The sequence below is a fragment of the Vigna umbellata genome, chromosome 9 (assembly GCF_029865625.1).
Source record: "Vigna umbellata cultivar VRB3 chromosome 9, Vumbellata_1.0, whole genome shotgun sequence".
Lineage (NCBI taxonomy): Eukaryota > Viridiplantae > Streptophyta > Magnoliopsida > Fabales > Fabaceae > Vigna > Vigna umbellata.
The window spans coordinates 17302132-17318016 of NC_142173.1; the positions used below are offsets into that span (position 1 = coordinate 17302132).

General features: G+C 32.6%; 2 protein-coding genes across 2 annotated transcripts; one reads left to right on the forward strand and one right to left on the reverse strand.

The window, feature by feature from the left end:
• The first annotated feature begins 8372 nt into the window (after window positions 1-8372).
• KOR2 (Six-hairpin glycosidases superfamily protein) lies at window positions 8373-12460 on the forward strand. The gene is made up of 4 exons (XM_047324437.2): window positions 8373-8983; window positions 10599-11501; window positions 11587-11759; window positions 11921-12460. Exons 1-4 carry the CDS (start codon window positions 8596-8598, stop codon window positions 12332-12334), a joined length of 1878 nt encoding a protein of 625 aa, XP_047180393.1. The 5' UTR covers window positions 8373-8595; the 3' UTR covers window positions 12335-12460.
• Window positions 12461-12593: 133 nt separating this feature from the next.
• On the reverse strand, window positions 12594-14384 carry LOC124847050 (uncharacterized). Its single transcript, XM_047324438.2, has one exon. The coding sequence runs from the start codon at window positions 13876-13878 to the stop codon at window positions 12931-12933; it is 948 nt and encodes a 315-aa protein (XP_047180394.1). The 5' UTR covers window positions 13879-14384; the 3' UTR covers window positions 12594-12930.
• Window positions 14385-15885: the final 1501 nt, after the last annotated feature.

The following is a 15885-nucleotide window of genomic DNA, read 5'->3' on the forward strand; positions in this document are numbered from 1 at the left end:
TTGGTTAGAAGTGTGGTATGTATGCAGTTGGACAAAGACAAAATCATCATTTAAGCTGGAAAGAAGGGTGAAGAACAAAAGGTTGGAGTTGGTCTTCTTGGGCATTGGTCTACTTGGTCATGTAAATAGAGGGATGAATTAGGGATATAGGGTTTTGTTGGGAGTAAAGATAACTAAGTTGATTTACTTTGGAAATCACTGTTGAAGGGCAATGAAAGCTAACAGTGGAGGAATTGGTTGCATGCGAAGGAGCATTGGTTCTGCAATGTCCCAAACATGTGGATCCTCCTCTCACTTAGGTTCCAAAATCTGTGGTTGTGGGGAAAGATTGATGCTGTTGAAGGCAATACATTGAAGAACAAAAGAAGACTATTTTTGAGATGTAGAAATTGGACAGTAAGTGAGAAAATGATTTACTTATTGTGATGAAGTTTTTATTAATGATTTGTAATTTTTTTTGTAGAGTAATTCAAACTTTGAATGGGTTGGTGAAGGAGATTATGAAATTTAAGGAACCTTACAAAGGAAGACTAAAGAAGTTGAAGTTTGTATGGAAAAGGAAAAGGTTGTATTGGATATAAGGAAAAAGAACGAGAAGTTGAAGAGGAAATTAGAGCAAGAGAGAAATATATTGGAAAATGATGTTGATGTTGTTTGTTTTGTCATGGGCTTTAACAGTGATGTTTTGTATTATGTTTTTGTTGAAGATAAATTGTAATTAGTATGACAATGTTGTGTTGTATTAGAACTTAAGGGTTTAATTCAATAAAATATTAAAAGTTGAGTTCAATTATGCCCTGACAAGAAATTATGTGCATTAGTGTATGAACATTATTGCTGTGATTTTAAATGAAACACTTTGAAGATATAAGTTGATACTATATGACGTGCTTTGTAATGATCAAATCTCGTACCAAATGTCATTCAAGGACATAATCAGTTCATTTTTTATGCTTTCAAATATGGAATCCCAACATTTACTTCAAAACTTCATATTATAAACATTCTTATTGCCTGTAAGTTTATCTAATTCCAAATCTCATACTAGAAACAACATCAAGGTTCCCTGACAAGTTCATTTCAAAAAGAATAAGTTTATTTGACATTGAACACAGTGACAGGTTGAGGCACTGGACTTGGCAGATGAAGCTGGACTTTTAACAAAATATAGGTGTATTTAGAAGTCAGATTCACAATATGTAAATTTCTAAGATATGAACCTCCTTATTCCTTCAAAATAAGCAACTCCACCAACCAATTTAATGCACAATGAATGAAATGGATTGTGAACAATTAATTTCACTCCACGACAACAATCACAAATTGAGAACAATTCAAAAGTGGTCCCATGCCATTATATATGAAAAGTCATTTGCCTACAATGTTCAAGTGGTCCCTTATCACTTTAATGAACATTACATGTGCTACTAGATGACAAAAAAGTCGTCAAAAAATACTGCACCCACTACTAAGTTGTTCCCTAAGTGGGTCACATTCAGTACTTAAAAGCATTACAAATATCACATGCCTACCTAAAAGTTCAATTACTACTAGCTTGAGACCCTACAATTTGTGCAGGCAGTATTGTTGTGGATGTTCTTCTTCCCCCTTGACGCCCAGTTGCTCTAGTGGATGTTGTTCCAGCTTGTGATCTTGATGCAACTCCTCCATCTATGGAGTTCCCCTTGATGTTCTTCCACCTTGTGATGTTGATGCAAATCCTCCTATAGTTGAAGTTTGTCTTCTTGATGTTCTTCCAGGTTGTGTTGTTCCAGAAGTTCCTCCAGTCGCACTTGCCCTTGTGGTCCGTCAAAGGAGTAAGGTAGTTAAAATTCACATGGTTGTAAATAAGAATTTAAATAACATAATGAGTGCTGTCAAAATGGGTTGTAACCTGCGAGCCAATCCGACTCACCATGGGTTTGAGCCGGCTTATCCGGGTTGAACCTGTGGTGAGCCGGATTGGCTCACCAACCCACCTAATCACCAACCACTTAATTTAATTTAATTATGTATTATTTTGTGCTTCAATATTATTAATTAGCATTTTTTTATTATATTGTAGATGATATAAGAAAAAAGATGTTTCAAGACAGAAAAATATTATAGATTTATCTATTCAAGACTCTAATATTATAGATGGACAAGTGATACAAAAATTATCAATATTAAAAACTTATTTGTTCAACTTTTGTACTTGTTTTTGGATTACGCTTGGATTGTATGGTTTTTTTTATTTTATTTTGAATTGTCTTTGGAGTTAGAGTGAAATTTATTTAGATTTGAATTAAAAAAGATATAATTTTTTTATTTAAAAAAAGACTTATAATTAAGTGAGCGAGTGAGAAAATCTGTTTAACCCATCAACCCGTGGTGAGTCGGGTCGGGTTTGAATTTTTTTAGCTTGTTAATAAGTGAGCGGAGGTGGGTTGAGTCACTAAGTGACCAACCCATGATGGGTCAGGCCGGGTCAAGTTGGATTACCCGTTTTGACATCTCTATAAATAATACTAAGAATTACCCTGCTTTTCTTTTCCTTTCTACAACTTCTTACATTACGTTCATATTGATTGCAGCTGCTACACTTCATACCAATATTTTTCTTTGACAACTTTGAATGACTAACATATTCATCAACTTCCCTTCTTTTTAACTTTTTTGGCCTCCAAGGAGGTGTTTTATAAGTAGGTGGAAGTAGTGGTGCAGAATCAGAGGTAGGCCAAAGTTATTGTCCATTGATTGAAATAATTTCAGGGGCATAACAAGTTTCATAAGCATGTTTCTTGTAATATGGATGAACATAATCTTCTAGGTTTTCTCATTTATAATGAATGACACCGATAACATGTTTGCAAGGTATTCCTACTAAATCCCAAAAATAACAACTACAAGTGTGATTACTTAGGTCAACTACAAACTTGTCCATTGTAAAGCCATGAGTGACTTCAAATTTTGTAGCCCCTGCCCAAACTGACAACCAATTCCCACTCTTTTCAACTTCCCTATCCAACCTTTTTCTTGGTTTCGGCATAACATCACCAAGATATGTCTTTACTTTTTCTCTTAGTGTTGCAAACCTACTCATAATGTATGACCTAATCCATTCCATCATAGTAATGACTAGTTGTCTCTTGCCAGTAAAATTGTACTATTAATTGACTCAGACAAATTATTGATCAACACATCACATCTAGGATAACTACTAAATGCATGTTTACACCAACATTTAGTTGGAATTGTTATTAATCAATTATAAGCATCAATATTAACATTCTTCAACTCACCCATTTTTTGTTCCCACTCCTAAAAGTATGTTGCCTTTGCAACCCCTATCATAAGGTCTCTAATCAGTAGACATCCACCAAATTTCTTCTTATAGTTGTTGTACAAATGCCTTAAACACAACTTGTGTTCCACCCCATTCAAAATCTCCTCAAATACTCTCATTAATCCCTCTAAACAAATAACATAATCTTTTAATACATAATCAAATTACACAAGAAAACAATTTCAAGTTACCTTTTTCTCATCCGAAATAAATATCTAGCGTTGACATTCTATGCCCTCAATATCAGCCAACAATAGTGTCAAAAACCACCTCCATGTGTCTTTGCATTCATTTTCAACCAATCAACAGCTAGTGAGAAATATTCGTCATTAGGGTCTCTTGCCACTGCCACTAACAACTAACCACTATATCTTGTCTTCAGATGACAACCATTTACCCAAATGAAGGGCTTGTAACTACCTAAGAAGCCCTATTTACAATGACCCAAACCTTGGTTCCAAAGTGGGTTGGGGTTGATTGACCTTAATCTTGAAGGTTCTAGCCTTCACTCTTAACAATTCAGCCACATAATCATAAAGACGTGCATATTGTCGTTCTCCATCGCCCACTAAAGAATCCATTGCAATTTGCTTTGCTCTTCCAACTTTCTAGGGAGTTATTCCAACACTGTATGACTTCTTAATTTCATCAATGATTTGGTTCACTATCATGCCTCCCACATTTACAAATTTGTCTACTAATACTTGTGCAATCCATTGTACACTTGCACTTTTTGTTACTAAAAACCCTTCCACATTTGTGATGCCCAACCAGAGTTTTCACCCTAAAAGTTTGGTTGCCTCCTACCTTACTAGCCATAATTACAAAACCACATTTCTTTTTACACACTGCCCTTACTCTTTTCAAATCATTCTTCACAAACTAGACTTTTTTCCGTTTAAAACACTATGCTCCAGTAGCGCATTTTTAAAATCTTTCAATGACTTAAATTCTATCCCTAATTTAAATTTGAAGCTCTTGGACATATCATCAGCTCTATACATTGGAAACTTCCTCTTATTCAAACTCACACCGTCATCACTATCTACATCTAAAGACAACTCATTTGTATTGTATTCTTCATTTATGTCATGTTCTTCAACTTCTTCGTTAATCATAAATGAGCCTTCACCAACATTGCTTCTTCTCCTGACAGTTTTCTTCTTCTTTTTCATTCTACTCCACTTCTCCAAAACAAGATTAATATTTCTTCTCTCTTCCTCCACCCTCTCATTCTCCATCCCAATCCCATCATCATCATTTGCGATTCTTTCCTCTTCACTCTCATCCACATTTTCTTCAGCTGAAGCTTAAATTTCGCCCTCAACCACATTGACCTCTTCCTCTTCCTCATCCCCATCCTTATCAACATAAGGTTGTTCCTCACCCATCTCCACATCTTCGTCAATCACATTCCCCTCTTCCTCTTAGTAATCCATGTGGACGTCTTCTACTTCCACATTCCCCTCTTCCCCACGAACATAAGCCTCTTGTTCACCAGCATAACCATATTGTTCACCAACGTAAGTCTCTTCTTCACCAACATAATCATCTTGTTCACCAACATAAGCCTCTTCGTCACCAACATAAGCCTCATCCACATTAACCTATTCTTCGTCACCCATATTTACCTCTTCCTCCATCTCTTGTATGTGTACTTCATCTACCTCTTCACCATAACTAAGAAACTTAACTTCAACTGCCTCACTAGGAACATGTTGCACATAGATTTCAACCTCGTCGTTATTTGCCTCTACGTAGTTAGCCAAGAACATTGCTTCCCTATCATCACTCAGTATTATCAGATTGTTCACAGGCCTTTGTTTTGACCCCTTCCACCATAACTTTGAACTCTACATCATATTTGAATTCTTTAACAAATTCCACTACTTCAAAGTAAGACCACAAATCGGGATCAACTCCTTTTATCACGTGTATTTCTTCTCCACATATTCAAGTCCATTATTCTTACTGAACTTCCCCGTGTGATGCAAAGAAACGTCGAAAACCATTTCTAAAACTACATTTAAACATGAACAATTTACACTCAAATAAAACCAACACTAAACGAAAACCAAAAGTCAAAAATTACCTTCTTTCAAATCGCGTTTCTTTCACACCAAATGTAACAACCACTACACCCACAACAAGCGCTCAAGCAAATTGATCGAAGACAAAACTAACTCACGAACCGTAATCGCGATTTTAGATTTACCTTCAAGATAAAACTAACTTATGAACCCTAATTTTCATTCGTGTAAAAAATTCCCAATTTAACTAAGGAACCCTAATTTGGTTCAACTAAATTACTCAATTTCCACACGTCATCAAACATGTCATGAAACGTAGGAAACATTAGCCATTAAACATGTCATCATACATGGCCAAATGTTAACCAGTTCAACCTAATTTTAATGATGTTGATTTTGGAGAACGACAAATTATATTTTTTTAAAGACAAGTGTACTAAAGTTTGAAAGAAAAACTAAATCTAAAATCGCTTTATAGATGAAGAATTGAAAGGTATGCAATGTGACAAAAAAAAATCATGATTTAATACGGAAAATAATCTCTCTCGTCTAATGCAATTGCGTTTGGATTGTGGTACCGACCTGGTTGCTATAATTTTGGATACTAAAAAAACATAAACGCATGTGATTTTAAATTGTACTTCCAGTGAATATCTGTATTTTTCTTTTGAAAAACGGTATCACTTTGAGCTTAAAAAATTGGGATTAAAAACTGAAGTCAGACTAAAACTCTAAACAATGAGAAAAGAAAAAGAAATGTAACTTAGCAGCCCACTTTTCAAGAGAAGAAAATATGAAAAAGAAAGTTGTTCAATAATTACTAATTTAGATTTAAATAGCTGGCAATTGGTATCAACCAAATGAAACAGACAAGAAAAAAAAATGTTTTCTTCGAATTTCAAATAGCTGGCATATTTTTCAACCATTTTTATAAGTTAAAACTAGTTTATAATAACTCTTTAATTAAATAGTTTTGAATTTTTAATTTACAAATCATTTAACTTATAACTTTTTTTTTTGCAATCTCTTCATAATAGTCAAGTGGATACTTGTTCAAACCCATCGGCATTATTTTATGTAAGATTTATGTATCTTTGTTGTATGCACGTATTAAAGAATTATAAATAAATTATTAAAAATTGTTAGAGAAAATATTATAGAAAAATACATTTTAATAAAAAGGAATACCATTTTTAATTTTTTAAATAGAATCTTGAGGACATTATATTTATCTGAGAAAAGAATAGATTTAGTTTAAAAGAAATAACGCAAAAATAATTAATTAATTGACAAAAATATTTTTAAACATACTTTAAACACATAACTATTTTAATAATACTTTGAATTTAAAATAAAAAATAAAATAAAAATAAATAATTATTTAAATACATGTAATCTTAAAATTTAAAATCTATAATATATAAAGAGTATTTTTAACGACTAAAATTTGATCCTAAAAGATTAAGTAATTAACAAACCTTCTATATATATTATATATATATATATATATATATATATATATATATATATATATATATATATATATATATATATATATATATATATATATTTATTGGCGTATACATTCCGGAAAAATTGCGCTTAGAATTTGATGTACAGGAACTAAAATGATAAAAAAGTGTTTAATTAGACAGAAAACAACACATGGCAAAAAAGATGATAAGTTAGTTAACAAACTAACTTGTAAGGATGATTAACGAATGGAACAAATTGATAATTTAGAAATAAAGCCAAAATTATTAATCATTCAGTGGAATTATATTCCTCTAATATTTTAAAATTATTATTAAATAAAAAAATATGTAAAAGTTATTTACTATTTTTTTGGGAAGGGTGTTTAATGTCGGAATTCAACAAATATAATTTGGCCGCTAGTAAAATAGTCTCGGTCAAAGGTGTTTGATTGAACAAATTCCACCTCGCAAAGACAAAAGAAATAAATATTTTTAGAAATCAAAATCAGTACATAAATAAATAAACAAATAAAATAAAAATTTAAATAAAAGAGACTTTTTTACAAATTAACTTAGAGTTAAATTATTTTTCTTATAAAATAATTCATACAAAATCTTCTCCTCGAAATATTAAAAGTTGAATGAAAGAACTTCCAACTCATTAATTTGTCATCATAAAATGAATCTGCAGTTCTCAACACGTTCAAAGTTTATGTACACATTAACTAATTAAATAATTAATTTAAATTCAAATAATTTATGTGGTGGCAGTTGATGAATGTTTAGCTGGACGTGTACGCCGGTTGCAGACAGTGACATCATTCCTATGTTACTATTTTTTTCTTTATTATCAATGCAAATATAAAAAAATATTTTTTATAATTTAAAATTAATTTCTACACTCATATTCATGTATTTTAAAATTTTATTTTAAATTAGTGCATTTCAGACTATTTATATTTATATATCAAATCTTCAAATATGTTACAATTATTCTATTTTATTAGCAGATTTATTAAAATAATTTAATTAATTAAATTATGATTAAAAAACATATATGAAAATTTTTCTGTTTATAAATCATAAATAATATTTTAATTTATTGAGAGATTAAATTAACATATTAACTTTTTTTTAAAAAAATAACTGATTAAATAAAGGTACATATCATAATCCTTATATATAAAAACATTCATTATTTTTATTTCTTTCTTTTCATCTATTAAAACGAAACATTAATGTATTCTACAGATATAAGATCTATATTGTTCTCCACGAATAATTCAGGTATACTTCCCATTATGAAGAATTGAGAATCACTATGTTGAAAAAGAGTTTATTTATTATTAATTATTTGAGTTTGCTGCATAATCTAACACCTCAAACACTTTTAATTTATATAAAGAATATATTTTATTTTATTTTTCATATATGTAGAAATATTTATCCAAACAACCTGGTTTTGTTTTTATATTGATGGAAAGAATGTCTCTCATTCTTCAACCCACATAAATATATAAATAAATATATATAAATATTCACTCCCTACCCCTCTAGAACTGGCCCTTTAGCTCTGATTTCTCATCATCTTTGAATATTCATGCCATTTCTTGAACCCATGGTTTTAGTTTTGTTATATATATATAAGTTATAAGTGTGAAGGTAGCTAATATTGGAACATAAGATATAAGTGTTTTTGTGATTATCCAGAAATGATGTTTGGTTAAGTGATAGATTGATCTTTGAATATTATTATTAGAGCATGCATTCAAGAAACCATTGGGGAGGGTCGTTTGAAATGAGCAACAGTGGAGAAGAGGTGGAAAAGAAGAGCAATGAAGAGTGGGATAGGGCAGCACTGCTTGAGAGGTACAATCCTCAAAGCCAAGATTTGGATGAGACTCTACAAAGCTGGGTTTTGGAAAGGGTTGAAAAGAGTAAGAAGAAGAGGTATGTTGACTTTGGTTGCATAATGATAAGCCACAAGGCATTGAAATGGATACTTGCTTCCATTTTCATGGCTTTCCTTCTCATTGCTCTTCCCATTATCATCACCAAATCTTTCCCCAAACACCATTCTCTTCCAACACCACCAGATAACTACACCCTTTCTCTCCACAAAGCACTCCTCTTCTTCAATGCTCAAAAGTGTATGTTCTTCTTCATCTCACCATCTTTTATTTAATCAATTCCTCTCACCATATCTTTTCTTTTTCCCTATTTTTACTCTCTTTCACATTCATAATATAACATTAATTTTATGCCTAATATAATTTCTACACTTTATTTTTTTTATCTTTAATATATATATATATATATATATATATATATATATATAACATACAGTAAATAAAAGAAAATATATGTCAACATACAAACCTACTACTTTTCTCAATATTTTATTAATGACAGAAAGCACTTCTGTTTAACCTTTTTTACCCTAAGTCAACGCCTTCTAAGACCTGCAATTTCATTAAACAACGTGTTGAGCAAGTTCCTGTTTAGAATTGTTTAATTGTTGATTGTGTCAACAGTTGATCATTATAACGACATATTTATAATTTTGGAGGATAATAATTCAAAACAAAAAATATTTACAATTTTATTGAGACCAATAATATCATATTCAGAAAGTTATCATCAGATTTCAGTTCCATTACACTTATAAATTTAGAGGATCTTAAGATATGTAAAACCAATATTTTTAATTTTATTCATATCTTTAATTATAATTATAAAAATTCTAAAAAAGCGAAGTAAGCTTTATAATCTTAAAAAAAATGGAGTGAAATATGTTTTTTGGTGTCTATATAATTTTATATATATGTACTTTTAATTTCTACATAAATTTGATTTCTTTTCAGATTTGTAAATTTAAATAACTTTGATGGTCATGTGGCTATTAGTGATTTATAATTAAACTTATAAATATTATAATTGTAGATTAAAAGTAAATATAAATAAAAAGTATTTTGAATGGCACCAACTATAGAGAGTCTTCTTGATATTGATATTGTGTGTTTTCATTACATCAATTAGTTGCTTTTGATTTTCTTTTCTGTATATTAAAATCGTTCCACCCATTTAGCTTTTGACCGATTCAAAAGTAATAAAAATAATATCAAGGGACGGCTTTTTGTGTCACAAATGAAATGCATGTCGTCATTATTTCAACTTTTCCAGTGATTTGGTGAAGTAATATCCAAACATGGCCTAGTCGTTGCTAAAAACACGGAACTGGGACAATTTGTTAATTAAACTTTAAAAATTGATAAATAGATACAAATCCACATTTTAAATCCTTTTAAAAATAAAAAAATATTAGTTAATATTTAATATATATTTAATTGTGTAAAGTTAACATTACTGGCATTTGTTATCGTTTTTAATGTATAATTAATAGGATAACGATACTTTCACAATATTTTTTTTATAATATTTTAACATCATTTATGTGTTATTATGTAATTGGTTCATGATAGTGTTTATGATTATTATTATTGATTGTGGAATAATTTTGGACCAATCACAAAATGACATGTAGATGATGTTAAAATGTTGTAAAAGAAAATATTATGAAATTATCATTATCCTTATTAATATGATGTGTAATTTTTAAAGACTATTTTTGATAATGTAAGTTTTATAGAAAATATTTGATATAATTTAAAAAAGATGTTTTAATTTTTCGTATGGAAAGTATAGAAAAAGTAAGTAGTTAAAAGTTGAAAAGTTATGAATTATGTATTGATTGTGTTGGTGAAGCTGGAAAGTTGGGGAAGAACAATGGAATTGCATGGAGAGGGAATTCAGGGTTAGAAGATGGAAAAGACACAGACGTGAAGGGAGGACTGGTTGGAGGTTACTATGATGCAGGGGACAACACAAAGTTCCATTTTCCAATGTCTTTTGCCATGACAATGCTTAGTTGGAGTGTTCTTGAATACAAAGATAAGTACATGGCTCTGAATGAGTACCAACACACCAGAGAACTCATCAAGTGGGGCACTGATTACTTGCTCTTGACCTTCAACTCTTCTGCCACCAAAATTAACAAAATCTATGCACAGGTTGGTGGGAGTCTGAATGCTTCTACCACCCCAGATGATCACTACTGCTGGCAAAGGCCAGAGGACATGGATTATCCACGCCACACCATATCCATATTTCAAGGTCCTGATCTTGCAGCCGAAATGGCAGCAGCTTTAGCTTCAGCCTCTATAGTTTTCCAAGATGATGCATCCTATTCCAAGAAACTCATCAAGGGTGCTCAAACTTTGTTTGACTTTGCCAGAGATCCTGGTAAGAGGAAGCCTTATAGCCGTGGAGAGCCCTACATTGAGCCTTTCTATAACTCCACTGGCTACTACGATGAGTACATGTGGGGTGCTGCTTGGTTGTACTATGCAACGGGAAACAGTACCTACCTCTCCTTGGCCACCAACCCCTCCATTTTCAAGAATTCCAAGGCCTATTTCTTGACTCCTCAATTCACTGTTTTCAGCTGGAACAACAAGTTACCTGCTGCCATGTTGTTGCTCACAAGGTTCAGGATGTTTTTGAATCCTGGTTACCCCTATGAGGACATGCTCAAGATGTACCACAATGTTACCAGTCTTACCATGTGCTCTTATCTTCAAAATTACAGAGTCTTTAACAGGACTAGTGGTAATGACCTCAGTTTTTTTTCCTCTTCTATTCCTCTCTTTACTTTAATGGATGAACTCCACTATTCACTTTTTTTCCTTTTCAGGGGGTTTGATTCAATTCAACAATGGACAACCTCAGTCTCTCCAATATGTCGCTAATGCTGCTTTTATGGCATCACTTTTTGCTGATTACATGCAAGGGGTTGGTGTTCCTGGATGGTATTGTGGTTCTACCTATTTCCCAGTATCTGCTTTGAAGTCATTTGCAACCTCTCAGGTACCATCTCCATTTCTTCACCCTTAATTTCTAGTTTAGAGAAAAACAGAATTCCCACATGTAAATGGATTACAAATTTATGCAAAACTTAAACGTCAGAAGTGTATTTTTAGTTCTGATAATATATGAGAGGGTGTGTGTTTTATGTTCCACTTGAACAGGTTGATTACATCCTGGGGAAAAATCCCATGAAAATGAGCTACATAGTGGGGTTTGGAAACAAATTTCCTAGACATGTTCATCACAGAGGAGCATCCATACCAAATGATCACCAGCATCACTCATGCACTGGGGGTTGGAAGTGGCGTGACACTTCCAACCCAAATCCTAACACCATCACAGGAGCAATGGTTGGAGGGCCAGATCGTTTTGACCAATTCCATGACTCCAGAAAAAACTATAACTTCACTGAGCCAACCTTGGCAGGAAATGCAGGAATAGTTGCTGCATTAATTTCCTTGACAGGTACCACAGGTAGTAGTGGCGTTGACAGGAACACTATCTTCTCAGCAATTCCACCACTTGGGCCACAAAATCCTCCTCCTCCGCCACCTTGGAAGCCAATCAAAACATGAGATTGCATTATTTCTTGAACCATCCAAACTCTATGTGCACTCACTGTTATTCTTACACTTTCTATTTTTTCAACTCACTACTACTCTTGCATGTACATTCATAAATAAATGACTTCTTAGATATCATTTTCTGTCAGTATTCCTATTACTTTCGTGTGTATTTTTTTCAGTAACACATTTGTATTCAAAAGCAAATTGATGTAGAGGTAATATTAAGAAGGCATGACATTTTCATATAGTGATAGGTATACACTGGTTCGTCTTCAAGAACTCAAAGGGTTTCTTCATTAAAGATGTTGTAAGGAATGTTTGGACAAGGAAAGTAGAACAAAAAAGAAAGGAAAATAGTGTTAAATGTATGTGATTTGGTGAATTCGACCATAAAATGGTTTGGTTAGTTCTGGAGAAGGCACAGAAAAAAGTGCATACCATGCAGCATCAAAGTTTGAATGAACCAGATATTCCAATTCACCATACAAAATTATGGGCACCCTCCAAAGAAAAAGAAAACATGGAACTAAACTTTACATTCTTGCTACAATTTGCCCCAATTCCAGTCTTACATTTACACATTTGGTGTCTTCCCTGTAATTGCATCACTCAAGTTTGTAGGCATAAAGCACAAGACAAGACTCAGAGGGAGCATAGCTGAGAGTTGAATAATAGCCACTGGCACAACTACCATTATCACTGTCACAACCCTCATTGAGTCTCTCCTCTCTTTCAGTCTCAGCCTCCACAGGCCCTGGCTTGAAAATGAAAAGCCCAGGCCCTGAGCCAGGAACACTAAACAACCAGTCATGCACATCCCAAAACACTTGCACAGGTTGCATGTTGACCATAACTGTTTGGTTTCCCCTGAACTTCCACTGCAAGTTCTTGACATGAATCAACACAATCCCATCAATGCTGATCCACATCTCAGGCTCTTTGTTCCCAAACGTTGAGCTCTCCACCACAATGTCACTCTCTTTTCTCTTCTCATCAAACCTAGCCTTGGTTGCAAAACTTTTCTTGGCAAACACAGTTTCTCTCTTCACCAACAACATTGCCTCAACAATGCTTGGCCTCATCTTCATTCTCTTGTACGCCTTCTTCTTGTAATCCCCCAGCAGCAACGCAACATCTTCCTCTGACACCATTGCCACGTAGTAATCGCTGACCGGCTCGGGGCCGCCGCTGGAGAATCTCGCCGACCGAAGGTCCCAATACACCTCCACCTGGTGCCCATCAACCTCAAAAGATTTGTACCCTTTTTTGTTCCAGAAGTACCAAGGCTTCATATCTATCTTGCAAGTGTAACTGAACTCACCTCCTGTGCTATCAACCTTGAGGTTTAGCGTGTGGTTCATTAGGTTTTTGCACCACAACACTGACACGTTTCTCCAACACCCTGCAACATTGGCTTGGTAGATGCATGTCACTGTGCTTTGAGCACTTTTGTTTGGCAAAGCCAAAGGCTCCTCTGATATTCTCTCCACTAAAGGTGGTCCTTGGCCTGGATTTGGCACCGATTGTGATCTAAAGGTAAGGTGGAAAGCCATATTGCATGCTTCCTATGGGATCCAGAATTCAAACCCTTTTGGCATTAAACAACAAAGATAGTTACAATAATTAAAGATGATGATGTCCCTTATTGTGTGTTGTAAAGCCAGATTCTTTGTTGGTTTTCTATCCTCCTTCAATCATGGAACTCACCTTCTAAGCTTCAATAGGAATTGAATTCGATGGAGTTAATGGGAGATACCCATTAATGAGAAGGAATTCAGGTTCCCCTCAACATTAACAACCATGTACAAAAGTCACAGATATTGTTGGATGAGGATGATGGAAGTTGAAAGATTTGACAGACAGACACCCTTGCAATGGTGTTGGTGAATTGAGAGAAAATTCATTTGGCCAAAAAAGAATGATTAAATGAAAGTTTGTTTTTTCTTTGGACCAAAAAGTCTGTTTAGAAGCCACAAATAGAGAAATAGCCTAAAAAGGAGGAGAAAGAACATTGCTATTTATGAACCTCTTCCAATGTTATCAAAGGTAGAGAAATATAGGAAAGTTCAGTTACGCTTACATGATACACGTACATTTGTTTTTGGATGAGATAATTTTCATTTGACACTTGTAACATGTTTTTAAATATAGTTTAAAACTAGTTTTAAACCCGTGACTACTCATGGTGTTTGTTGATGTGTTTATTAAAAGAGACTTAAATGATAAGGAAAAAATAATAGATGTTTTAAAGTTTATAATTATGTTTTAAGTAGAATCAACATAAAAATAATTTATAAGTTTAGAAAATTAGTATGTTTGTAAAGATATAAATAGTAAACTTTGTAAAAGTCATAAGATAAAACATGTAAAAAATATAAATATAAATTATATGTAAGTATATATAGAGAAGACTCGCTAAAAGTACAAATGAGTATACGAATAAATTGGTCTAATATGTATTGCTAGACTTATTTAATAAGTGTATTAATAAACTCATTTAATATGTGTTATTAGACTCGTCTAATTAGTATATGGATATACTCATAATGTGTAGACTTATATAATCGGTATATGAACAAACCACTGTAATGTATATTGTAAATCTCACCTAATTAGATAATGGATAAAGTCGTCTAATGTGTATTAATGGATTGATCTAATATGTGTATGAATAGACTAGTCTAATATATTGTTAGACTTATCTAATCGGTGTATACATAAACTTGTTTAATGTGTTTCAAGATTCGTCTGACTAGTGTGTAGACATACTTGTTTAATGTGTATACTTAGACTTATCTATTCAATGTATGTAATGACTCACTTATCTATTCAATGTATGGAATGACTCATCTAATGTCTTTTGTTATACTTGTCTATTCGATGTATGGACAAACTCGTTTGATGTGTATTGTTCGACTTGTCTAATGTTTTTCGTTATACTCATTTAATTAAAGTATGAATAAACTTCTTTAATGTGTATTGCAAGATTCATTCAATCAATGCATCAACATATTTGTCTAATGCGTATTAATAGACTTATCTAATTTGTATGTGAAAAGACTTGTCTAATGTTTATTTCTAGAGTCGTGTAATCAATATATGAATGATTCGTCTAAGGTGTATTGTTATACTCGTATAATCAATACATCGATAGACTCATTTAATGTTTCTTACTTTATTATTCTAATCAATGTATTCTTAGACGTGTCTAATAATTTTTGTTATACAAGTCTAATCAATGTATGAAATAACTTTTCTAATTTTTTTATTATACTCATCTAATTAGTGTTTGCACAGTCGCATCTCATGCATGTTATTAGACTCATAATTTTTGTGCTATATTCATGTAATCAATGTATGGAAAGGTTCGTCTGATGTATATTGTTAGACTCATCTATTCAATACATAGACAAACTCCTCAATATGTATTGTTAGACTTGTCTAATAAGTATATGGATATACTGATATCATGTGTATGGCTAGATTTGTCTAATACTAGTGTATATTGAGAGTCGTGTAATATGTATTAGTGAGGTGACAAACTCGTTTAATGTGTATTA